This window comes from Durio zibethinus, chromosome 23, assembly GCF_047325235.1.
Source record: "Durio zibethinus cultivar Kanyao isolate XHJ-2024 chromosome 23, ASM4732523v1, whole genome shotgun sequence".
NCBI lineage: Eukaryota > Viridiplantae > Streptophyta > Magnoliopsida > Malvales > Malvaceae > Durio > Durio zibethinus.
Window position 1 is genome coordinate 4,816,856 of NC_143184.1, and position 25,478 is coordinate 4,842,333.

At 34.5% G+C, this 25,478-nt stretch overlaps 2 protein-coding genes and 3 pseudogenes across 5 annotated transcripts; 2 read left to right on the plus strand and 3 right to left on the minus strand.

The window, feature by feature from the left end:
* Positions 1–19: 19 nt before the first annotated feature.
* LOC111314213 (uncharacterized) lies at positions 20–4,514 on the minus strand. Of its 2 annotated transcripts, none has more exons than XM_022915345.2 (9): positions 4,485–4,514; positions 3,906–3,970; positions 3,514–3,676; positions 2,434–3,263; positions 2,000–2,173; positions 1,777–1,893; positions 1,176–1,355; positions 1,019–1,065; positions 20–608 (listed from the first exon to the last, which is right to left on the minus strand). In XM_022915345.2, exons 2-9 carry the CDS (start codon positions 3,951–3,953, stop codon positions 290–292), a joined length of 1,878 nt encoding a protein of 625 aa, XP_022771080.2. In that variant the 5' UTR covers positions 3,954–3,970; positions 4,485–4,514; the 3' UTR covers positions 20–289. The 2 variants fall into 2 exon arrangements, with proteins under 2 accessions (XP_022771080.2, XP_022771078.2); XM_022915343.2 differs by having other exon boundaries at positions 4,479–4,514.
* A 2,682-nt stretch (positions 4,515–7,196) lies between these two features.
* Positions 7,197–8,902, plus strand: LOC149512135 (uncharacterized; annotated as a pseudogene).
* A 1,430-nt stretch (positions 8,903–10,332) lies between these two features.
* Positions 10,333–11,919, minus strand: LOC111313417 (adenylate isopentenyltransferase 3, chloroplastic pseudogene; annotated as a pseudogene). The gene is made up of 2 exons (XR_016332511.1): positions 11,593–11,919; positions 10,333–11,451 (listed from the first exon to the last, which is right to left on the minus strand). The product of XR_016332511.1 is annotated as an adenylate isopentenyltransferase 3, chloroplastic pseudogene (transcript).
* A 3,437-nt stretch (positions 11,920–15,356) lies between these two features.
* LOC111313065 (uncharacterized) lies at positions 15,357–23,105 on the plus strand (annotated as a pseudogene). Its single transcript, XR_016332651.1, has 8 exons — positions 15,357–16,348; positions 16,657–16,718; positions 17,171–17,225; positions 17,364–17,480; positions 17,654–17,740; positions 18,730–18,846; positions 19,065–19,160; positions 22,765–23,105. The product of XR_016332651.1 is annotated as an uncharacterized LOC111313065 (transcript).
* On the minus strand, positions 20,611–24,910 carry LOC111314215 (transcription factor). Its single transcript, XM_022915346.2, has 8 exons — positions 24,654–24,910; positions 23,022–23,484; positions 22,829–22,903; positions 22,562–22,708; positions 22,360–22,425; positions 21,953–22,018; positions 21,082–21,141; positions 20,611–20,986 (listed from the first exon to the last, which is right to left on the minus strand). Exons 2-8 carry the CDS (start codon positions 23,451–23,453, stop codon positions 20,819–20,821), a joined length of 1,014 nt encoding a protein of 337 aa, XP_022771081.2. The 5' UTR covers positions 23,454–23,484; positions 24,654–24,910; the 3' UTR covers positions 20,611–20,818.
* Positions 24,911–25,478: the final 568 nt, after the last annotated feature.

Here is a 25,478-nt window from a genome sequence, read left to right on the forward strand (position 1 = left end):
TAAAGATATAGACAGAAAATAGAGAACCTAAATAAATGCACTCACTTATTCAATACTTAATGCTGTACAAAACTTGTTCAATAGTATTTGCCACTAACAGAGAAATAAAATATTCACAGAAAATGCCTTTATGCTAAAGAAAAACCAGTCAATCAAATAGTGCTTGAATCGAGGATCGTAGTACTTAGCACATGCTATTAAAATAAAATGCAGACTTGTATAAGCCAATTATAATCGGAGGGGGCCAGTTTATGGTGCATTAACGATTCATATAACTTCACTGTACAATTCAGAATTCAGCATCTCTGTCAAAAATTTCCCACCCATCATCCAACAGTTTTTTGCCATCAGCTTTGTATCTTTCCTCCGATGATCTGCTTTTTGGTGATTGCCAATCAATAGATGGTGTTGGGCTTCTTTTCTCTAGGGCTTTAGCAGTCTCCCCCTGCTCGGGAGCAAGATCAGATGCCATGCCTTTCAGAGATGAGCCTGATGAGGCCAGGATGCAGCTGGTGTGGCTTGAGAATATAGATTTGCTTAATGGAATACGCTCATCAAACTTCTCTTTAAGCACTCTAACATCCTCAAAAATAACAGATATTTCGCCCCTGAAAAAGGATGAAAAGGAAAATGTTATCATTCCTCCATTGCTATTCAGTTCCTCTTGCAAACAACAAATCAGAGCTAACAAATTTAATGCACTTAAGTTTGTCGGAACATAGTTTGAAATATATCCACAAATAATAATATTATGCATATATTGATCCATTCTATCACATTGGTGCTGATTGATACTGAATACCAGAGGCATAACCATCGTATATATGGTGATTCATGTATTTCCCCTGCCACTAGTTTATATTCTTATTACTACCAACCAAGAACATATCAACTTAACTGGAACAACCAATACCACTTCTATCAGTGAACAATTTTCCAGCAAACTCATAAATCAGACTTAAAATAAGATAAAATGTTGGATGCAAATCAATCAAAATAAACAGGCAATAAAACTTACTGTAATGAGTCAACAATCTGACCCCGGTCCATAAGAAACTCACGTAACTGCAGTGAAGCAAAAACATAGAATGTAGTTAAGTCCAAAATAAGAAATCTATTTTAAAATTTTGTCGAGTCTCACAAGTACTAGTACAGAGTGCACAAATGAAAAATACCTTGGAATTTTCTTCTGCCTCCTGCCTTAGAATCTTGGACTCTTCGACCACCTTCACCATAATGGCTTCTTGTTCATCAAGAGCTTTATGGGCAGATTCTTCTTTTTCCAGCTTTTCTTGCTCTGCTGTTTTCATCAACTCCTTTGCCGCAGATTGTCGAGCTTCAAGGGTTTGACGCATCTGTGGATAAACATATACAGGTATAAGCTGAGGGTATGATGAGCTCAAAGCCTTTCATATCAATATCATGTTCTTGTTAAATACACCATAAAATTCCAAGGATAATTTAGTACAAATCTCTAAAAGACTTATTCAGTCGTGAATCTGTTTCAAGCAATAGCTTATTTATATCAGGATTAAGAAACTCAACCAAACATTGGTTTATTCCACAAAGATGATATAAACGTGTTTTTGCAAAAATTTTCAACTTCTCCATATGCCCTACCACATGAATAAACATATTGATCAATCAAGATCAAGGCAATTTATGACATATAGATAACTAGATAGACAAATGAACCATACCATAGCATATAATATGAAGGCAAGATTTTACAGTAAATATCTACTAGATCACAAATTTTATTTGTTCCAGGATTACCTCATCAAGAATGGCAAGAGATTTATCTCTTTCCTCCGACAAGCTGAGCAAGCGACTTTGAAGCTCCCTTACTTCAGTGGCTAGAATTGCCTTCTCCCCATATACTTCTCCCGCATGCTGCAAAAGAAATGCTAATGGTTGAGCTTTGATACTCTTTAAAGAATCATGGAACTACATTCTATTATCAGTAATTATAAAATGTGACTATCAACAAGTGCAAAACCATGTCATTTGCTTCCTTTGCATATGGCAGCGTCCGTTTAAGTTCCTCCACCCTGAGAAGAATATCCAAACCTCCCCTGGCAGCTTCCTCTTTTGCTTGTTCTGCAGCTTCCTCTTTAAGTTCAACTTCTCTCATCAAATTCATCATTGACTGCATGGCCTGAAACAAGGTTTTCTGCACCAGAATCCGATAAGTTAAGGGTCCGTCCTCCCAAAATAGAAAGAAAAGAAGTAATGAACTAACTTTTCATATTAAAATGCTTCTTACATAAGCAAAAACATCAGAACCTCATGATAAGTTTATTCAACATGCCACAATTGAATAACACAACAGATTAAGTAGTAGTAATGTTAGCATTGCATAGGGTTCATTCTCATACTCAAAAAGCCTCCAAAATGTACAAAAGAAAGTAAAAAGTTTAAAACAAAGAGTACCTTGTTATTTTTAGCATTTTCAATGATCTCTTCAAGTAGATCAATTCTGCATGTTTTACTAGATCTACTAACAGCAGGATTAAAGGTATCATCTTCAATATCACCCATTTCACTAATGGAGTCCAGCAGGGATTTAAGTTCTACAGAACCTCTTTCTTGGTTCTCAGAATCAGTAGAGTGAATCACCGAACCACTTTCAGAACGAAGACCAGCTCTCAGGCCTTCTGGCATTTGTTCTTGAGAAGATGATGGAACCAGCAGACCTACAACATTTTCTTCACCTAGCATGGTTCTATTTAATGAACTGTTTCTGCATAAATCTACATTCAAATCCACAGGCCCATCAAAATTTAACTCATCATTTGAGCTGCCACTACTACCAGTATTCCCCAGAAGAGAGGTAGAATCATTAGCCCTGGTGACTGGTGAAACCCAGGGAGACCTCACAAACCCATCTTTGATGTCTATGGCTCGGTCTTTACTTGATGAACCTGACTCCTTGATTTGAAGATTTGCATATAGCAGAGAATTATCGATCCCTAATGCATTCAAACTGAAACTAGACTTGTCTTTCTGAATTTCAGCGTTCCCCACCAAAATCAATTCCTCAGTTTCAATTTCAGCAGCCTCATTATTGTTGTTCTCAAGGAATTTTGAAGTAGCCGCTGCATTTGGTGTCTCAAGAGAATCCATGTTGCTAGCAGCCCCTGTAAGACAAGTTTCTGTGACAGCTTCATTTGTTTCCAACAATGGTTCTGCAGAAGAGTATGCTCTTTTCCCAAACAATACCTTTCGCCACCTCAACTGATTGCTTTCTTCCTCATCTACAGCTGCAAGTTAAACAAGTCATTTGCGACATTTAACAGGTCAATAGATCAATGAATAAAACCCAATATGTAACTAATAGAAATGCATAGATGAGATGGCAATTACCCTCTAATCCACAATATAGAGTATACAAAGGTAAATAACTAAATCTTCCACAAACTGGCATGATTTAGGCGCAAATCCATGAAAATAAATAGTCTGAGCACAATACAGAATAAACCAAGTCTACTACTAAATCATGAAAAAAGCTACCTTCATTTGGTTGCAATCGAGGACTCTGGTTCTGTGAGGAAGAACTAGCAGCCACAGTAAGTTTAGACAAGTAAGGCATAATCTCAGACAGAACAATCTCCGCAGCTGCATCGACATCCTTAGAGTTCTCGATAGCAACAGCTTTTAGAACACGTGAATCAACCTGTGCAGAAGGTGTAAGAAAAATATATTTTTTACTTGATGTTTGTTGCATTTACGGAGTATAGAGTTACAATTTGGGAAATAGTAAGGAAAATTAAAAGCTGAAGTGAACCATTGAACTTTAACCAGATATTTTACAAACTACTTAAAAGGGATCACACTACGTTTTGTGTTTTATATAACCAAAAAAAAAAAAAAGAATTGGATTAAAAATGTGTAAAAATAAATACCAGCGGGAATACATCAAGCAAGCATTGATAAACCTTATCAAAACCCATTCTGGAAAGCTATTAACCTGCAAACAGAGTAACAAGAATTTACACAACATTTATACCAACGTCATAAAAAATGACGAAAATATTCTAAATTAGAAACATTATCGTGATCATGTTAAATACACGTAAACCATACAAGCTTAATTTTTGCAACGGAGTTGAAGAAAAAAAAGACAAAAGAAAATTATTTACATTCAAAAATAACATAAATTGACGAATTTTCTTTTACTTTATGACGAAGAAACCTATGGATCAAAATACAATTAATCGGAAAATAGAACTCTTAAAAGAACAAGAAAAGCCAATTTTTTATTAAAAAAAAGAAGAAGAATTTGCTTATTTCATTTTCTTTTTTTTTTTTTTAAAGAGAATAACAAGAAAAGCAGAATGAAAATCGGAAAGGAATCCAAACATTAAACGAAGGAAAACGAATTAGGAAACAATAACTCTGTTTGATCAAGAAAAAAACGACAATTTAACCATTGAAAAGGAGAACATGAAATTATAAGAACAGAAAAAGAACTAAACCTTTACCAAGCGAGAGAGAGACCAAAGAAGACGGACAGAGATTTAGAGGGTATTATTTTATTTATATACTAATTTTTTAACCCGTACAATGTGCGGAATTTTTAATTAAATTTTTCATAATTTAAATTTTTTTTAATTATTGATTTAATATATAATCATATATTTAAAAATGTTAAGTTATAATTAAATGATAATTTATATATAATATATTATAAATAATATTGTTTGTATAAAATAAGTTTAAATTTTTATAAATTTTCAAAAGAAATAAGACGATCTTCACGAAAAATTTTTTATGATCCATCGTGATCCTTGAAGAAATTATTTGAGTTAAGTGACTAATCATAAAATTGACGCATCATGTGAACCATCTAATCCCCATAATATATTTCCATTTGCTTCAGCACCTTACTTAAGAAGATTAAGCATGTTGAGGTCGTAACATTGGAACTCCCTAACTCCGGTAACTATGCCACTTTTGGCAGGCTTGTAACGAGAGGGATAACGGGACTCGCCATCTAGTCTCAGACCTATTGAGATTTCCTAAAAAACCACAATATAAAAGTCATTAATATCACTACACCAAAAGAGGGTCTAAGACATTGGCTTACTTAATCACGTTATTTGAAGGTAAAATCTCTTGTTGTGATTGTAGAACCAATGAAAGATGAGAATGCAGACATAAAGCTCTCACAAAAATTTTGATAAACTTGAATTAAAATCTTTTCATTAAAGAACAGTAAGATCATCAGTCATTTGATCAACGCAAACTTAAATTAAAATGTGTTGACGTGATCATCTCTTATCAATTAGTTGTTATGCAATCTTATCTTTCATCAATTGCTGCATTTATAGTTGTTTGACTTATAGGGATTGAAGGTCAAGGTGTTGTTGATGTTTTGTTTGGTAACTATGGGTTAACCGAATGATCTTGTTAACATTTTTATTTTGAAAGATTTTGGATTTGAAATTTTTGTGTTGGTCTATTTTGTAATTTACACTGATTGTATGTTAGATTGAGTATGTATTTGATAAGTTTAATATCTATTGACAAAATTTTTATAGTGATAACGACTCTTACATGTATCAACAAACTTATAGTTATATGTCATATGGGACATATTCTATTCCCAATCTACCTCTTCTTGCTATAGGGCATGATGATCAGTTACAAGCGTTGCAAACATTTAACAAAGAAAATAAGATTTTTATTTTTTACAATAATTCTTCGAGAGAAATAATTTTAAGGAAATAAAAAATTTTGTGGTTTCGAGAATGAATTACCTTAAATCAATTTTAAAAAAAACAAAGAAGAATTGAGAAGCTTAAAGGAACACAACACGTCATTGAAGGCTTGAATTAAAGAATAGTTAAAAAGGCTTATGGGTTTAAAAGATGAAGAAAAATGATGCTTTCATTGAAAAATTACTTAAATTACTTTTCATTTGGATTTGGTTTTAAATTACTTAAAAATTAGTTTTAAATTGAGATAAGATGATATAGAGATAATAATTTCATTAAAATATAAATCGATTTTTTATTTATAATTTAAAATTTTAGATAATTCAATAATTTTTGAAATATATATTTTTGATAAATAATTTAAAATTAATTAATATCTTATGTGTTATTTAAAAAAAAATTTAAGAATTTTTTTAAGTATAAAAAATAAAATTATTAAAGTAAACGTTTATGTCAATAAATTTTATTAGATAATTATATATGTTGTAATAATATATATATATATATATATATATATATATATATATGATTACGGGGGAACCGGAATGAGAGATCAGAGAACCCCTCGCAAAGTGAAAACTTCGCGGCTAAGGAACTGGATATCACCGTGATTAGGATTTTGGTTGAGGGTGTTTTCGTCTAATAGTTAATACACAATGACCGACCTTGCATGGTGGAAATAGATAAGCTCATCGTTTGTGTCGTTGCGACTGGAGGACTGTACATGACTAGGAACCTTCCTTCCCTGACGGACCCTGGACCCTAGTCTAGTCAACTTCTTTTGTAATTACTACAGTCAATATTTTTTACTACGGAATTTGTATTTGTCCACATTTTAAATTTTACTGCATCTAATACTTTTTTTTGGGAGTATGCTAATATATTTTTATCTATAAAATGTAATCTCAGAATAAAAATTTAATTATTTTTTATAAAGTTAGGTAGAATTTAAACCTTAATTATATTCTTGGGCCTTACCTTGCATGTTTCTTAGTTTGGATCGTGGCCTTAGCTTGAAAAGGCCCATGTCAAATGGATTCTGGTCACACTAGTTGTAGAGTTCTGTAATGGCTCGGCCCAAATGCTGCTGCGAAACAAATGCCAAGCTTAAATCGTCAGTCAACTTAGATCTTTCGCAATTACTTTAGAATAATTTCTTTGGCCTACTCGGGTAGGAGATGGTTACAATGGAGGAGGAACATTTTCATTCTTTTAGAATACAAACTGAAGTCATCTATTTACTTAAACTTAGCTGTGCCTGTAGAAACTTGATGTAGAAAAAGTTATGGATTTAGCCTAAATTACCTTCATGTTTTAGTTAGCTGATTAGATCACCAATTTATTCTTTTGAAAATGGCTGGAGCATGTCCTGTCCAATCCATTTGTAAGTTGATCAGTTTTTGCTGGTAATTGTTAATGTTAAACAGCTCTACCACCTGATGCAATTGCAATAAAGGGCTTGAATCTTAAGGCATTTGGATTCTGGTTTCACTTTTTCACTATGATTTTCTGGATTAAAAAATGTTGTCCGGCCCCAAATAGCTATGCTTAGTTATAGAATGAAGTGTATAGTAGTTTGTAAAACAGAGGCCTAATTCCCATTCGCCCTTAGACATGCTTTGTGGTATGAAAAACAAAAGCATTTTCACACTGTTTTGGAAGGCCACCACCACGCCACCGACCAAATTGCAGGCTGAGATATATTTCTTGGATGAATATGTTCTACAACTGGTAGAAATGACAAGAACAGGCCCTAATGCCCGGGCAAATATCATCACCCCTTCCACTATGCGCTTCCCAATTAGCCCTGGTGAACTATGTATGTGTAACGGTGCCATTAGTCCCATTGCCACCAGCAACTCCTCCCTCCAGAGTTAGGACATAGAAATGGGCACAGACATGGACACAGGCACAGTCACAGGCCTAGGCATGGGCCGCATCATGAGATTCCTGATCAACTTTACTACTGTTGTCGATGGCTGAAGCTGGTGGACACTGAGTGTGTCTGTGACGTTCTGGTTCACTTGCCTGCCTCCCTTTCGAGGCCTAATCAATAATCATCAGTACACAGTTGTTCTTGATGAAACCTGCAGCTTCACCTACTCATGTGGAGGACGACTAAGACCGTGATGCAGTTACTCATTTTCATCTTATTGTGCTTATTATATGTAATTGAATTATGGCTATCTGCTTCTGGTATCGAGTTTATGCAAACATATATTGCTGATATCGAGATATTGTGGTTTTGAACCCTGCAACTGCACTGACAAGGTAAATTAAAGCTAAAAGTTACTCTGGTTCTTAATTTCTCCTCGTGACAAGTAAAATGAGAAGGCATACAATTGTTCCTTTTTTCAGTCTTTCAGATTATTGCCCGAGCCTTATTAGCATTTACTTGGTTTTCAATTGTCTTCTTCATATTGATATGGAACATAAATATATCTAGAAATATTCTTGTTTTTGGATGTTCCAACTCCAACTCAATGAAACAATTTCTGGAGAAATCTTAAACACTTGTATAATTATAAACCTCCAGGCAAATAATGCTACTGTATGATTCTTTAGTAAACTTCTCTACACTTGAGAATCAGAAGCTTACACTCAAAAAGAGTCAAGAGCCCCACTTGAGCCAGAGGCAACCAGGTGTCGCAATTCAATTCTATATCATAAAAATTGATTCAAAAATCATTCCAAAGGGCAACATGCTATAAAAGCTCTCATCAGAGGTTATAGTTCGTGGGATTCGATACCCAAAGTTACTATCTTATCCGCCAGAGGAATATGTTCTACATCTCGTCGAAATGACAAGAACAGGCCCCCGAATGAAATTTATAGAGAGTGCTGATCGATTGGATAAAAGTTTATTCCTGGCTTGCCTTTGATTCCAATTTCCAGAAAACAGAGTAAGTGGATTACAGTTTGGTTATGCCAGCTAGTCGGTTTCATGCTGCTCCATATTCATTCCATATCGCTGAAGCTTTTGTCTGCTTTAAAATAATCGACGGCGAAACCATATATTGGACCACACGGCAACTTTGTATGTTGGAGAAAATCTCCATTTCTCTTTTCCTTGGTGCTAAAGAATCTACCAGCGCAGATGAATGCATACATATACACACATACACACATATATATAAAAAATTTAATGTCAAAGCTCAATAACCTCTACTTGTCAAGTTTCTTCTCGCAGGGTCAACAATTGCAAGATTTTATGGCATGAGATTTGAAGTTCAAACAATTTTGTAATAATGAGTTTATCAACATTCCTAAGAAGTTAAGATTGTATCACATCCCTCGAGAAATTTATCTGGGTTTCCAATTTAGAAATGATCTTTTTATATTTTCAAATTCTTTTTTTTTTTCCATCACAAAAAAAACAAAGGAAGGAACGATTGATTCTTATAAAAGACGAACCTTAATCATCAACAAGTAAGTAAATCGAAGAAAGAAAAAACGAGTTGATACCCAACAAAAGTGTGCTTTATTTTTCAGAACCTCTTTAAACTTTTAAGCTAAAAGGAAGTGTTCATTTCTTTCTTTATTTTTGCTCTCTTGTCACTTGTGGGTCCAAGAGCACTTTTTTTTTTTTTTTAATTTCAAGACTATATTGCTGAATCAAGTGCATATGTGATGGACCAACAACTTGTTTGTACAGACTTCGTTCTCTCCCTTACCATTTATAACAAATTAGTATAAAAACGACTGTATAGCAAGAATTGAAAAGCTGGTCAAGCCTTAAATTAATCACATTCAAACTATTCTTTTGTTTCATGGAAAATTAAAAAAAAAAAAAAGACATGGACCGTTTGTAGAATTCCTTAATAAAAATGCTTTTGACTAAAATAATCAAAGGTTAAAGTTAATGAATTTTTTAAGAATTATTTACAATCTTTAAGACTGGCCTGACCATATATGTAATATATATATATATATATATGAGCTTTTTCTTTGAGGTATATTTATGTATAAAGTCAATCTAGCATCCATAGTTAGAGGCGAATATCTGTATCAAACAATTACTATAATAATTGGTAATCTTTCCTTTTCTCTGTTCCCATGCATCTTTCTTAATAACAATTTTTTAGTCTTTTTCTTTTCACAAGTGGCTCTGAGAATCTTGAGCAGCTACCAGGTACCACCAGCTAGCCATTGGGCATAAGCAGCAGGCGTGTGCTTCCAACAGCCCAACGCCCCCACTAAAAATTACAAATCAGCGAGCAAGCAATGGTTTCTGAGTTGCTTTCCAACTGTACAGCCACTAATCAAGTACACGTATTTCAGTTCTTTTGCTGCTGTTGTACTGTTAGGAGTGTTCTAAAAAGCTGTTTGAGTGATTTGTTTTCTGATAAAAATGTTCTAACTCTGTCAACGATGAACTTGCATTAACATTTCTTGCCAAATGAAAATAAAAACAAATGAACTTACATTTACATGGGTCCCTTCTCCAAAAATCTGTATTACAATTTACAATTCCAGTAAGCAGTTTAAACAGTTATATCACTTGATTTGGTTTTTGCTGTTCAAGTGGCAAGAAAAAGGTGTCCTACATTACTTTCTGATATATCAGAAAAAAGGGTATCTCAAGACTGATGAGTGATGAAACACCAAAAAGGAAAAAAAAATGCTTTCTTATCATTAAATGGCAAGGGCCACGAAATCTAAGTATCTTTTTCCAAAACTGACTTCCATTAAGTAGCATATCTCCATTATTTTAACATTGAAATGTATCACTTCACTAGTTATTCCTGGGTGAGATATGATTTTACAGCACTACGCCACACAGGGCACTCTAATGGCAGGATTAGTGACCAGGGCCTCAGAGCTGATATTGTACAGAAATTCTGCCACTATCTCTGTGCCTGGACCAGCTACAAGCTCTTCCCATGCTTTATCAGCTTCTTTGCCACGCCTGCGAAAAACTTCACTGGCATCGAGCCTGTGTATCTTCCAATTCTTTTTATTCCTCAACCGGTGAATCTTCTCCAATTGGCGACAAGCTAATTTGCACGTATTTCTTTTGATTTCTTGTATTGCTTCTTGTAGCAGTTTTGCACGGTCTTGTTCGTCCAAAAATGGTTCAGCTTTGAAGTACCGATCAAATTCAGGAACTCCAATGGCTTTCCTAATCCCCCGTCCATAATTTGCATTGGAATAAAAAAAACTCCTTACCTCATCAACCATTCCATTTTCAACCATCTTATCTACTCGTTCTGATACATACTGATGGAGTACTGGCATTGCTACATCCACCCAAAGAAAACAACATTCATATTTTGATCGAAATCTAAAGTCTTTGTCATCAACTAAGGCCTCAATATACGAATTTGAGCCTCCAGCTATAATTGGAAGCTGGCTGCGGGACAAAATTGAAGCCATGGCATGTGAAGCCATGTCAATGAAATTTGTTGCAGTAAAATCTGCATTGGGATTTATTACACCTAACAAATGGTGTGGAATTCCACACCGCTCTTCCTCGGTAATTTTGTTGGTGGTTATGTCCAGTCCCGCATGTACTTGTATTTTATCTGAATTTATTATTTCTGCTGGAAATCGGGTCGCAAGGTCAATGGAGAGTCTTGACTTGCCGGTTCCCGTTGCTCCCATTAGGATCACAACTTTTTCTTTTTGCCGCCTAGGACTAAAGAAGTCCGATTTCAGCACCCCAGAAGGAATGTTCAGTAAAGACACTGTTTGTTTGCACATAGACAGGGAAACTCTCATCATGGTTAACCTGTCAGGAAACAGCAACATTTCAAGTAAAAAGTTAAAAACTAAATCTTTCCTCTCATTTCAATTTACCTTGATTTTTACAGTATAAAATTTGAACAACAATAAATGAACGAGCAAATAATTGTTATTTGGGAACCCTTACCTTTTAGTCTATGCAGCAACTTGAGGAAATTAAGGTTCGAGTGTAAGACAGTCCAAGGAATGATCGTACGAGGCCTTAGAAAATACCCAATGAAGATTACTACTTGGGATGAGAGAATTCTATGCACCAGTGTGAAGAAAGTAGCTAAGACAATAATAATTTCTCTTCCAAGTTCAAACAACTGCACAAGTCACAACAAGCTAGAGCCAAGTAATTTATAGGCAATGCCAAACGGGACAACTTGCAGTCTCCTTTTCTCTAGTCAAGGAAAAAGTAGTTTTACTGATCATATTCATTCTAAATTTCAATTGCTTTGTTTAGTCTATCTCAATATAATTTGTAAGGTCTGTTTGTATTTATATTAATAGTTGGACCCTCCAATAACATGAAGAGGCACAGTACCGTTTATTAGAAAACAATGACAAAATGGTCTCTTTAATTTGATAATTTGTTATTTCTACAGCTGGTTCTATACTAGCAAATTGTAAAAGAATATACCAACAATGGAATGATCCGAACTACTAGACTATTAGTTTTAGTGATCAAAGTTCGATTTTCAGTAATTTTAAATACCAAAAAAAATATTGCAAAAAAATATGATTTTAATTAGATTTTTTTTTGTCCTGCATTTGCAATGTATGTTGCCAATATTAGGTTTCTTTCCACGCCTGCTACTGCAGAAGATAGGATAAATTAAAAACTATTACCAAAAATTAAAGCATGTGCAGATTACGTTCCTCTTCATTCTTTGCACTTTATGAACATGTAAACAAAAAAAATTTAGCTCTTATTTTACAATTTGTTAACACGATGTATAATCTTGAGATTTTCCTGGAAAGTAAGTACAAACAGGAAGAAAACCCAAGAAAATGTACGACTTTTTGAATTTTTTTCTCACCGGCCCAGGCCCCATAATAGCTACCAATTAGTAACAAAACCATTACCAATACTGCAAATATACATATTCAAATGGCGATGTGTACTTCAACCTTGAAGTTGACTACGATCTGCTGCAAAAACTTTAATAGATTCCTACAGTGACAACGGAATGTTAATCTGCTAGCTGTAGCTCTACTCTACTGCAAATGGCGCTTTCCCTTGGTTGACACATGATTCCTCCTCCAAGTGGTTAGGCCGCTTTAATGTTGGCCCCGGATTTCGCATCAGCCGTGCAAAAAGTCACCTCAATTTCTTTCCAAATGTCAAAATCGAACCGTTATATCATTAAGAAGAAGCCATTACGTTCGTAAACAATTTTTAACGAGTTAGCCACTGGATGAATGCGAGAAACGCCAATTTAACAAATTATACAAGTACTATCTGATAATTATTATTTTCTTGAAAATATGTAGCTATCAACAATATCATCCCTCAAAACGGACAATGGAGGGTTTGGATTCGAAAATGGAAAGTGTAAGGTTATCATAAAGAATCTCTAGGATCGGACTTGCCAAGAACATTAATGTTGCCTTAAGTCCATGAGGTGTAAAACTTTTTACAATTTCTTGCCCCAGCTGAACGCGAAAATTAATAAAACAAGTAAGAACATTAAACTGTTATTTGTCGATATACTAAAAACTGACATTTAACTGTTTGTCTTTGATGATTTGAAACATGGGTTTGACCTAAATAAAAGTGATGATTAACTATTAACTAAACTCTTCATTTTTTTTTTCTTTTATCTAGATTGGAATTAGCAGGAAAAAGCAGTGCTGAAATGTTGACATGTAACAGTTAGAAGCTTTTTTCTTCCTAAAATGTTCAAAGTAATATATGGTATCGTCATCAGTAATCACTTGGAACATAATTGGTTCTAATAAAGTAAAGAAAACCCATTTTAGAATTGGCCATAGATGTGAAAGGATCGATGAAAGTCTTTTTCTTGATTCGGAAGATCATCTTGGTTGCCAGTTTCATTTTTGGTTTTTTCTTTGCTTTTTGGAAATCAATAATTCAGTTTGTGCAAAAAAGTCTTCCCTCCGTACTTGCTAGGCAAAATCAACTGATGGATCGCTATAACCTAATTTTAAGATTTGATTCATCAGTTTAATCTGTATACCGAAAAGGGTTTTGCGCCGTGCAGAATCCAATTCAATCCCTCTGACATTGACACGTGTCAAGTCACACTGTTGAATGTCTCCATTCTCCGTTCTACTAACTAATCCATGTTGTCTCATGGTCTTTGTTTCAGGTAGATGTCCTGTCTGATTTAAGCTCAAAATTACTGTTACTATATGATCTCATCCTATACCTCTTAACTTGGGATAAGAACTATACATTTTAGTAAGGGTTTTTGTTGACTAAATCAAAGATAATAATATAGCATGTAATTGTGAGAAATGATAGACATTACAAACTCATATGAAAAATAAGGATGTTTCATGGATTGGATTAGATTCAGTAGATGCTTTTAAAAGTTTACTCAAAGTTCAACTAAAATTAATATTTTTAAAATTTTATTTAAAATTCCATTTGAATTTAATGTAATGGGGTTACATTTTTGCTAAACGAAGATATGTAGGGGAGTTATTTCTTGACAACCAAATAAGGTTATATATGAGAAGGAAAAAATAATGAATTAAAAAAGGAAGCTAATTATCTCTAAATAATATTAACAAGGATATTTGAGGTTTAATTTTCGTTTTAGTCAGCATTCATGCAAGTGCTATGTATCTTGTCAACTTATCAAACTGCTGCTGTTGCTGTTGCTGTTGCTTTGCGGTATCTTTCATCAATCAACGTGAGTGGAAATTTTAGGCGACTTTATCCACGTCTTCTGCTCTGGTTCTATCCAATGCGATAAGATCATGCCGACGGCATTATAATTAATTGAGACTCTAGAAGCAGCAAAAAGGTAGCGGTTCAATCATTGAAGGGGGAGAAATTTTCCATAACAAAACAATCCCATCCCATCAAATTCATGAATGCAGGCTAGCTAGCTAGGCTGCTTGATTATTGATATTTATATCAATCTTACATATGTCAATCGAGATCCTGGAGCGAAAATGGTGCAAGCAATTGTAGTCTTATGGATTGTGGATGGCTGGCTGCTACGACTTTTGTCGAAATACTAATGATCGAGTAATGCTTCGGTTGTACGGGTCATATGGATAAGTTAAAACAATCGCTTGAGTTGGGAGAATGATACAGATACCGATACCACTAACAAAATAGGCAATATTTCATATGAAATCTTCTTGATGAAAACTATGTTGTGGAAATGACAAAGTTAATGCATGAAACAGTGAACGGCATTAAGGATGGCAACTATCGTATGAACTATGGTATGTTAGGACACATACAATTATTAGAGACACGGCATGTTGCTTAGGAGGTAGGACGCAATCAAGGCTGACCATTTGAGGCATTATGGGCTTCATCTTGCGTTCTAGATGATGATGATCTTCGAGTGTGAAGCTTGCTCGGATCACCACATGCATGCAAGCATTCATCTGACCTGTGGGAAGTGGGAATCATTTGAACCATATTTTCTACCAGTAGTGGTAAATTGACATCGAGGCTTTAGGTGCCACCAATCCTCTAATTTCCAGGACCTTGGTTTTTTCCACAGTTATTAATCCTTAATTCTTGAAAAACAATGATTCCAAAGTTTTCTAAATTTGCAATTGAGATCACTTACTCTATAATTACTTTTGATTTGAAGCATTTGAGGGAAAAAATTTCTCTCCAATACTTAAAAGGTAGTGGAGATGTGAATATGAAAATCTACTAATCATTAATTAACTATCCATAATTCATTACTAAAACTTGCTTAATGAAACTGATACTAATACAGTCCCAACGAAAGACCTCGACAATTAGGATTTAAGTCATTTGTAAATATCTCGAACAATCACAATTTAGTAAAACATAGATATTGACAAAGGATTCTAGTTTAATACCTTGATAGGTGATTATTACTCCTGGGAACATGATAAAAAAACAAGTCTTACAGACTCAGGTACGTGTTTAGGAGAATCAATTTTGCTTTTGTCAGATGAACAAGCCAACAAGGCAAGGCAAAAATTGCTAGTGCCTGGTCCATATAGCTCAATCTTAATGGAGGCCACAATCTTTGAGATTTTGTTTTTGGGTAAAGAGGCTCATGTTCCATTGACACCTGATCCTTACCCAAATCAAAAGAAAAGAAGACAGAACCCATAAAATCCCTAAAAGCCCATGTCAGAATCAGATGTCTCGGAGCCTCCCCTCCAACCTTTCTCTAATTTCAGTGCTGTTGCAGTTAAACTCCTTCGAACTTCGAAGCAATCTGTTTTCTGCTTAGTTCTAAATTCATATGACGTGCGTCCCCAAAAAGGATTAACTAACAACCGAAAATGAATATGAAGACTTCGAAGCTTGAACGCAATACCCAGAACAGAAGAAACACACACTAAATATATATAATATATGCCAGTCCTTTACTTAAATCAACAACAAATTTTCTAAATTTAAGATAAATACGGGTTCCTTTTTAGAAAAAAAAAAAAAAAGAAATTTGGGTTAGTTAAATACGTCCAAGGTCGTGGGATTGAGGGCACGGCCGTGGTTGAAGCAAGGTGGCATTGGCTGGGGCGGCCACGACGACCACCACCCCCGAAACGACAACCCCTGGAGGCCTGGGAGGAAAAGTCTGTTCTCGTTTTTCTACATGGCGGTTGTTTCCACTACCTGGATCTCCGCTTTTAGAATCGGACTTTCTCTCCTTCTCTTGGCCGCTATTGCCACCGCCCTCGTTTCCCTTCCCATCGAAAAGGCATTTCCTTTTTTCTATAATCCGAATTTTTGGGTTATATTATACATGTTAAACCGATACGCTTGTTTTGCCTTTAGTTTGACGATCAATGGTGCTGGTGGTATTGAATTATTATGTTTTGGTGGAATCTAAACCCACAATTAATTGGTTGTCTTTTAAGCTATGATGTTTTTACATGAAATAAAAATTTAGTTACACTAGAAATTGTCAATAAGATAAGATTATCTTGTAAAAGTAAGTAGTATTTATTTATTTATTTCATATTTGCATCTCTTTAACTCTGTCAACTGAAAGAATTGATGATATAGATGTTGAAGGGTTTTTTGTTCTGGGGAAAGGAGGATCTTGGGCCATGGGGTCCACTTGTGCTGTAAGTTGGTACTACTATGTTATTCATGATGGCATTCAATTTTACTTAATTAAGGCTTAAATTATTGATTTTCTTCTCATCTATTCTTCATTCTGACCCTGTTCAATATTGTAGCATGAACAATTTAGTGAGCATTTAACTTAAAGCTTTTGTGTTGGAGGACATTGCAGAGTTTTGCCATTTCCTCTATATGCAGCCAAAAGAAAAAAAAAGGGGGGGGGGGGGAGAAAAAGTAAAAGCTTCTCAAAGTGGCAATTAGCATGCAATTTGGATTGTAGTAGAAGTTGAAAATTTCCATTTAAATTTCAACTTGAATAAAAAGATAATCCTATTTCTACAAGAATTGCATAATAGACTACTTAGGTTACTTACTGCAATGCAGTCACCTGGTCATTTTTGAAGTTTAGTCAACTTCATCTGTGCATCAAACTTAATCTTTCTTGGTATTGCAGGGCCTTTGCATACATTCCTCTCACAATCCTTGCTGTTCCAGCTTCAGTTCTTAGCGTGGGTTCTCTTCATTTGCTGCATTATGTCATTGATTTTGACGCTACATTCAGTAGTTTCAATAGCAGAAGTACTACGTATTAGCACACATATGGTTTTCCAAGGAGACAAATGTATTCTACTTTTATCATTTTGCAGCTTGGGGGAGGTTATCTGTTTGGGTTGCCTGTGGGATTTATTGCTGATTCAATTGGTGCTACAATAGGGGCTACAGTTGCTTTTATTCTTGGCAGAACATTGAGTCTTGCAGCTGTGGTATAATGTGTATGAGTATCTGAATATATATAAGCATGTGCAATATGTTCTTGATAAGACTAACGTCCGATTTGATCAAGTAGTGCTAGCCACGAATTGAATATTTCTGAGTTTTATTTCTTAGTTTTTCAGGCAAGAATAGTTTTAATGCCTTTTATTTGCTTTTCTGGCAGATTGGAAGATCATATGTGATCTCCAAGCTAAGGAATTACCCGAAGTTTTAGGCTGTTGCTACTGCAATTGAGAGCTCTGGTTTCAAGGCATGAATTTTGGGTTTTTCTTAGCTTATTGTGCCTGCATTTAATATTATTTTGGTGAATATGTTGCATCCGCTTCTTGTTGTCTGTTTTATTTATTTTTGTATTTTCTTAACATATAGGCAATAATGCCATCATATGAACTACTTAAATAACAATGACCGATAGGCTATGGCCTTAAATTAATGCTTAAAGGTTTTCCCAATGGAATGAATTATACTATGCAGATCAGCAGACGGTATTAATGTTATGGAGCTCTGGATTTCACTTAATTGCATATGTCAGTAAAAGTGCATCATTTTTCATAATTTTCGATTTTCCTCAATATTTCTAAGATGTTTTCATATTTATTTTATAAAATCTAAAGTGTTTACTATTGAATTTTGAATTCAATGTCATTGGATCTAAGCATTTAGGAGCCCTACGTGAACCCCAAATGTCATGAGACAGAAAACAAGAGCAATGTGGCCTTTGCTTAAGGATCCTCCAATGTAAAATGTGAATGTGTTTGCTTATGCCTGTATCATGCATGAATGCCATTGCACGTGAAATGGAGAGTTTAGTTGATGATTGCTCACCATAATTGGTAGAGAATCCTGGAAAGAAAAAAATAGGAAGGCATCCTTTTTTTTATTAGAAAATAAACAACTTTTTCTTGAAAGTTGTAGCTTTTATTGTTAGAAATTTTGAGAAAAGAGTTGGGAGGACCTTTGACCACTCAATAAAATATGAATTTTGAGACTAAATAGTTCTTGTAGAAGTTTGGACTCGCATGTGCTGTATGATCCACACCATATAATTAATTCCAGAAACTAAGTTTGCTTTTTAATGCTATTTTGAAGCTTCCAAAATGTGTCAGACATTGGATTCTTGAGTTGCTGCAGTACTCTTTTGAAACTTTGTAGAGTGGTCTACATTTTCTAATGTATTATGAAAGTCTCTGCTGTAAAATCGTTAACTGTTTTTCGTTTTTTCGGTCGCATAACCAACAGATAGTTTTTCTGCTTCAACTTGTTCCTTTATTGCCATTCAACATGTTGAATTACCTCCTTTCTGTGACTTCTGTTCATTTGGGGGAGTATGTTCTGGCATCTTGGTTGGGAATGATGGTATTTACTCCTGTAACTATCTTCTGTTTTATTTATTGGAGATGGTCAGGGATTATACTGTTCTTTGATAATTTTAATGATTATTCCTTGCATTAAGCTATTTCTTTGGCAAACATGTTACATTTGTTCTTATCCTTGCTTTGAGATTTCTTCTTTTTGTTCTTTTTTGGTTGAGCTTTTTCCAAGTTGTTAAGCTTCTTGTTTGTTTCTTATTACAGCCTTCCACATTTGGACTGGTATATGTTGGAACAACTCTAAAGGACCTTTCAGATGTCACACATGGATGGAATGAGGTTTCTACAGTTTTTTATCATGTAAGTGTTATGCCTCTTTTTTGTTAACTTTTAGAGGATAATTGATCCTTAACTTGCATTTAGTTGCAAGTTACCTTTCACAATTTTATATATTTCTATCAATTGTATTGTTGCTGAATGATTTGAAGTCATCCTTTTCCATAAATGATATATAATGGATCAAAGCGTAAGTCGGTTTCTGATTCTTCCTAGAATATTGCTTAGTTTCCTTATCTTGTGCGTTGACCTTTACCTGCAGACACGGGCTTTTATGGCACTTAGCTTAGTTGTATCTGGTAAAGCTCCCATCAACTCTGATTTGTTAGGTTAACCAAGACTTACTGTTAGGTTGAATTGATTAAATGAATTTAACATTAGTTTCATGGTACCAGGTCTTAACTTATTCAAGTACTTGCTATGATGCCAACGCAAGGATTCATCTTGCTTGATACTTTTAAGAGAATGCCAGGTTGGAGACACTCTGACCTGAGCACTAAAAGCTTATCTGAAGCTAACTTCAAAAGCGCTCCGTGCTTTAAATGGAGTACGTCTAGACCAAGTCGTGATCTTGGGTCCAATCTACTAGTCCTTAGTCGCTAGATCTTAAGGTTAAGACATCAGCAGGGGACCAGATAGCATGATATTCAGTGAGATTCTGGGAACTAGTTCTTATTTAAAGCTTCTCAGGGCAAAAAAGTATACATTTGAACAAGGATAAGATTTATAATGAACTCACAAAAGCAACAATGCTGAAAAGCAGTTCATAAAATTTATTACCATCAAAATTTCTAACAACCTGACTGCATTTTAGCCTAGGTAAGAAGTTTAACATGAAGCATCAGTGGGGTAGATATTATAAGTGCTTTTTAAATAATTTTGCTTTCTTTTTCCTTTTTTCTTTTACGGTGATTCTGTTAGTTTTTATCACTAAAGTTGTCAAGGCTTCTTTGGACAAAGCACTGGCTGAGAATGCTATAATGGAGAGAATCTTTCCCCCATCAATGCTCCCTATTGTGGCAGATCCTTTCTTGGATATTCAGAAACCTCTCATAATTAGGGTAGAACCGTCGAGGAAGGGAAATGGGAGACAGAATCTTGTTTGATGTAGATGTTTTTCTCTCTTCTGTTACTTCATAAATCGAAACTTTTTAAAAAAGAGAAGACAAAATCAATAGAGACAAAGGCCTTTCAGGAGGATGAAACTCCTCTTTTTCCCCCTTTGTTGTATAGAATACATGCCTTGCAACAAATCTAGTGCTTTTATTTTATACTGTTTCCCGGTTCGATTACATTTGCTTTTGTCAAAAATGGCTAGTTTTACGGAAACAATGTAGATTGAAAAGTCCATCATGTGCCAATCTCAATTTTATGAGATGTGCACAAATATTAATAGATGCATTACGTCCCCACTTAATGGCATAGCCAATTAGCCATAAATGCTTTTCGTGCTCCGAGCACTGTTTACTTCCGCTTTTCAATTAGATGTGCCTTTTATCATAAGCAAACATGCAAACGTAAAAAACACTAGCTGCCTATTGTTCTGCAAACTGTTTTTGAAACTACCATCACCTAGGTTCTTGGATATGGTATTTAGTTGGAGCATTTACCCGGTAACCATGAAAGTAATGACAAACTACCAAGTTAAGCAGATAGGGCAGCAGATATGGACTATGGACTATCTATGTTACTCTGGGCAAACCGTCAACCAGTGCCCTGGGCATCATGTAAAGGCCTTTGCTTTCTAGCAGCTGAGTTGCTGCTGACGGATTTATCTCTAGTAACTTCCCCATCATCTCTTCGAGAGGTTCATTTATCATGTGTTCGTGGAGAACATAGTGACCATATCCCTGCAAATTTTCACACACAATTTTACTCTATTCAAGAAACATTTCCAAGATTCATTTTATAACTATCTCATATGGTAGGGGCATGAGATCAATACCTCTAGAAAAACGAAAGGATTATAAGTTGGTTCACCTCCCAATCTGCTTCGACTTAATTCCTGCAAATTAGAATTTACAGTGCTTCTAGTATATATTATACAATGGACAGAAGAATAAATCCAAGACCAACAAGTTGTTTCATGCTTGATATCATTGCAATAAAACCATAGAGGAATTTTGATAAAAAAATTTAGGAGTATGTTACTTTGATGAAGCTAGATATTGAATTCTGTCCAATTTTCCCTTTTGAACCACAGGCCAGATCAGGGATAAAATAAATGTAATTCAAGGATCACACTATTATAGGCTTATAGACTACTGCTCTATCCCCATTTGAAACGTGCATGTTATTTGTTTATTATGATAGTTAGCACCATGGTTGGCATGTTAGCCCATCATCAGATGCAGAAGGAACAACTTAATCTTGTCAAAATGATAACAATGCTTAGGACTAGCATGTTGGCGAACATGAATAAGGAAAAATGTTACCAATCACAACCTAGGAGGATTGATTGACAGTGGTAGCCCCTAGTTTCAGCTGCATGTCCCCAGGTTTTCTTAATCCACGAAGCTAATCAGTTAAAGCTTTCAATAAACCTAAAGAGATATTCTATAATATGTCATCAAACAATGATGGGTAAAAGCCTATGGTATCAAAAATTATAGTAAGCAAAAACTGTGACCAAGAGTGAAGCTTGACTGTTGGAGCAAACTGCATCCAACCTTTCTTTATTGCGTATAATTGTAATATAATGGATAAAGTATAAACAGATATACATGTATGCAATTTTCAAAAAAAAAGAAGAAAAGGATATGCATATGTACACACATGCAGCTAGATATATTAACAAAATCAGACAAAAAAACTACCTTTATTTGCAACTGCAGAAACTTGACATGGTCAATAATATCATCCAGTGCAGTTGCTTGACAACGCTAGAAAACAAAAATGAAACAAATTAATGGATTCAGGCAATTTCCTAAAAAAAAAAGAAAGGGCCAAAGTTCCACGGTATAACGAAAGAACATTAGGTGATGCCATGTTGCCACTTTACCTCTTCTTTGGTTCCTTTTATAGAGGTTTGTGCATTTTTATGCAACTTAAAACACAAAAGCAGCTAATTTATGAGAGAAATATGAGTAGAATGCAATGGAAGATGAATGAGAAAGTTTTTTTAGTATACAGGGGAAAATAGGTTATATACTGATTTTGTTTCCTAATGAAAAAAGTATATGTGCACCTAGGTTCTTTGCTTGTTCTTATAGAAATAAATTACCTCTGCAGAATTTGGAAGCAGTTCTTGTAATGCTTTGATACTTTCAGCAATTCGTAGCCTTCGTTGCTGTGTATATAGAAAAGAAATTAAAAATAAAATAAAAATATATACACGTAAAATGTTTGAAAATCCAAACCATTTCCATGTTCAGATTCACAGTAATACTTGTATGTTTAAAGGCTAGAAAAGATGATTTGCTTACACGATCACTTCCAGAAGTTCTTGATTTGGGTACACTGGAATGTGGTTGGGACAGGAAACTGGGTACAGAAATGGTTTCTTTTGGTTGAAGTTGAAAAACATTACAATTGTATTCGTTTGGTTCTTGCATCCAGAAAGCATGATTTTGCTGAAAGACATGATGTTGCATTATCACTACATTCTGTTAATTCCAAGTTTGAATAGGTTCTTGAAGCAACAGTCTCAGATGGATACAACATAACTAGAAGATAGAGAAGAAGAAATTGACCTCTGCATGGGACTCATATTCTGAGCTTGAAAATTTGCTCACACAAAGTCTATCATGTGGCCTCGAAAATCTTTCCTGTGAGACACAAACATAATCAGTCTTCTGGAATTAATATCAAATAAGTTTATCAAGAATGATCCCTACAAGAAAGAAGAATGAGAACAATCATTTTTATGAGGCATTTTTCTTATACGCTTGCTGAAGCTTCATAATTGCTGATGTTGGTAGTGTAGGCAGATAGCTTTAACTTCGCATGCTCTGACTCAAGGGAATAGTCATCAGGCTCAGAGCTGAAAGCCTTTGCTTCATTGCCATGCAGCAATTCTCTTTGAATTTCAGAGATCCCGTCAACAGCGTGTATGCCACCAATTGGAGAACCAATGCTCTCTAAGACATCCGCAGTCGGGACCTTTTCAAGATTTTCTGTTAGAAATTCAACATAGCTGTGAGGTGTTTTGGGACAATCAATCCACTGAGATAATGACAGGGGAATAGACTGATTCGCACTCCTTCCAGCTGTCACAGGAAAAAGTGGGTTTGGATCATCCATATGGTAGAAATCATTGGCACTCCTACCAGAGTTCAGTGACGTGAAAGAGTTCTCATGACCAGGTTGTCCATCCATATCCGCAGAAGTAAAATCACTTGATCCTTAACTAATAAAAAAATAAAGAATAAATCAATTACTACTAAAATTAAAAAAAAAAAAAAAAAGTATACTTGGCCCATCAAATATTGCATAAAGAAGCATGAAAATGACGCTTAATCCCTTTGAAAAGAGAAAAACTGGAGCATAGAGATTATTTTAGCCTATAGCCAGGCTTGCTTAGTAAAATATAACATGCATATCATAGCAACAACCAATAACCAAAAATGATATAGTTCCATCTCTTGGAACTGAAGTAGAAGTAAACACATATTGCATGGCCAAATCTTCAGCAGGCACTTGGACCATGCATGATTATAACTTAATCAGCATTTGGATAAAGAAACTATAAGGATAATAAAAAAATGCTAATAAAAAAAATGAGAATGTGGGCGGTGGAAACAAAGTGGATGAAATAGATAGAAGAGTCTATAATGAAATGAAACAGGCACAGTCAATCTGTAGTACTACTATTCAATCAAAGATTTAACACCGTCAATTATTGATTATGCTAAGAAGGCAGGAACATGTTCTCCAGTTTAACTTAGTTGAAATCAAATGAACGAACTTCGAGAAGGAAAAACAGGGCCATAACATGAATCCTATAATAACTTATCTCACGAGAGACAAGTTAATATCAAGAAATAGTTGTAAAAATTTGAAGTAACATTAAAGAACTGTCAACAGTCAACAGACAACAGACAACAGAACAAGTATACGGAGGGGAAAAACCAAAACATGGATGTAGAAAATGACTAAAAACCATGAGTTTGCTATCATCTTTTCCAAATTTTGTTCAAAACCCACCAAAGTAAAACAAAATTCAAGCACAAAAAAGATTTCTAAATATTCAACTGGCCAAAGCAAAGAAACCCCAACAAACCGTGACAAACAGCTCATATGCAACCATATCCAAACAAGAAATTCACAGTGCAAGAACACAAACTCAAAAAAAGGAGGGGGGGGGGGGAGCAACTTTCCTGCTATTAAAGATTGAAAAAGAAAATACCCATGTTAAAAAAATCACAGAAGAATAGATAACATTAATAAATAAATAAGATTCTGAGTTGAAGAATGCTTTGGTCGTGAAAAATGACGACAAGTCAGCCATAGGCCAATGCAACATGTGAAACGTATATTCATGTAATTTTTACATAACAAAGGTGGAGAGTAACTTACATTGGTGATAAAAGTTGGGGTTTTAGAAATTTAGGGTTTAAGGAAAAAAAAAAAAAAGGAGAGAAAATGGGGAGCGGGCAGCGCAGGTTCTGTCACCTTTTGGGGGATTGATGTACGTATATTTTTGTTAACAGATCATTGCAGCGGAGCAGGTCTTGGTGAAATTCCTATTCGACTCCTGCTCTAAGCTCATGTCTCAATAAACATGGTTTTTTTGCTTGTGTTTAATTGGGCTTAAGAGGGAAAGAACCATGGCCGAGCCCTGACAGCCCCGAGGAAGCCAGGCAGGCCATATTAGGCCCAAAACTTTGGAGAGCTCGGCCCATATCCTTCATAAATTTATTTATTATTAAAATAATAAAATATTTTATTAAAATAATATATTTGGGATAATTACACTTGGATGCATTGGGTTGTAAACAAATTAATGAGCTGTGGTTTAGCGAATAATAAATGATAATTTTGTTAGGATAGGGATATTAATTTTACTTATATTTAATGAAAAAAAAATTTTTTTTCGAATGAGAATAAAAATAAATATTATATTATAGATATAAGAATAAAAATAATTTTAATTTTAATTTTTTATTAGATACAAAATAAAAACGAATAATATAGCATCTCGTAATTGTAACTTACATATATGATTATATATATTTAATAAATAAATTTTTTATTAAATAATATAAATTATTCTTTTAAATTAATTAAAATTAATATATTTTTATAAAAAATATTTATAAATATTTATAAAAAGTTATTTAAATATATAAGATAAAAATAAAAAGTTAAAAATATGTATTTTATTTTTAAAAAAAATTACGA

Coding starts and splice junctions, on each gene's coding strand:
- LOC111314213 (XM_022915345.2), bottom strand. CDS start 3,953: ATGGGTTTTGATAAGGTTTATCAATGCTTGCTTGATGTATTCCCGCTG. Junction 3,677..3,905: donor TGCTTGATGTATTCCCGCTG/GTATTTATTTTT, acceptor CCTTCTGCACAG/GTTGATTCACGTGTTCTAAA. Junction 1,894..1,999: donor CAAAGGAAGCAAATGACATG/GTTTTGCACTTG, acceptor TTTCTTTTGCAG/CATGCGGGAGAAGTATATGG.
- LOC111314215 (XM_022915346.2), bottom strand. CDS start 23,453: ATGGATGGACAACCTGGTCATGAGAACTCTTTCACGTCACTGAACTCT. Junction 22,904..23,021: donor ATTATGAAGCTTCAGCAAGC/GTATAAGAAAAA, acceptor TGTGTCTCACAG/GAAAGATTTTCGAGGCCACA. Junction 21,142..21,952: donor TTCTGCAGTTGCAAATAAAG/GTAGTTTTTTTG, acceptor TCTAATTTGCAG/GAATTAAGTCGAAGCAGATT.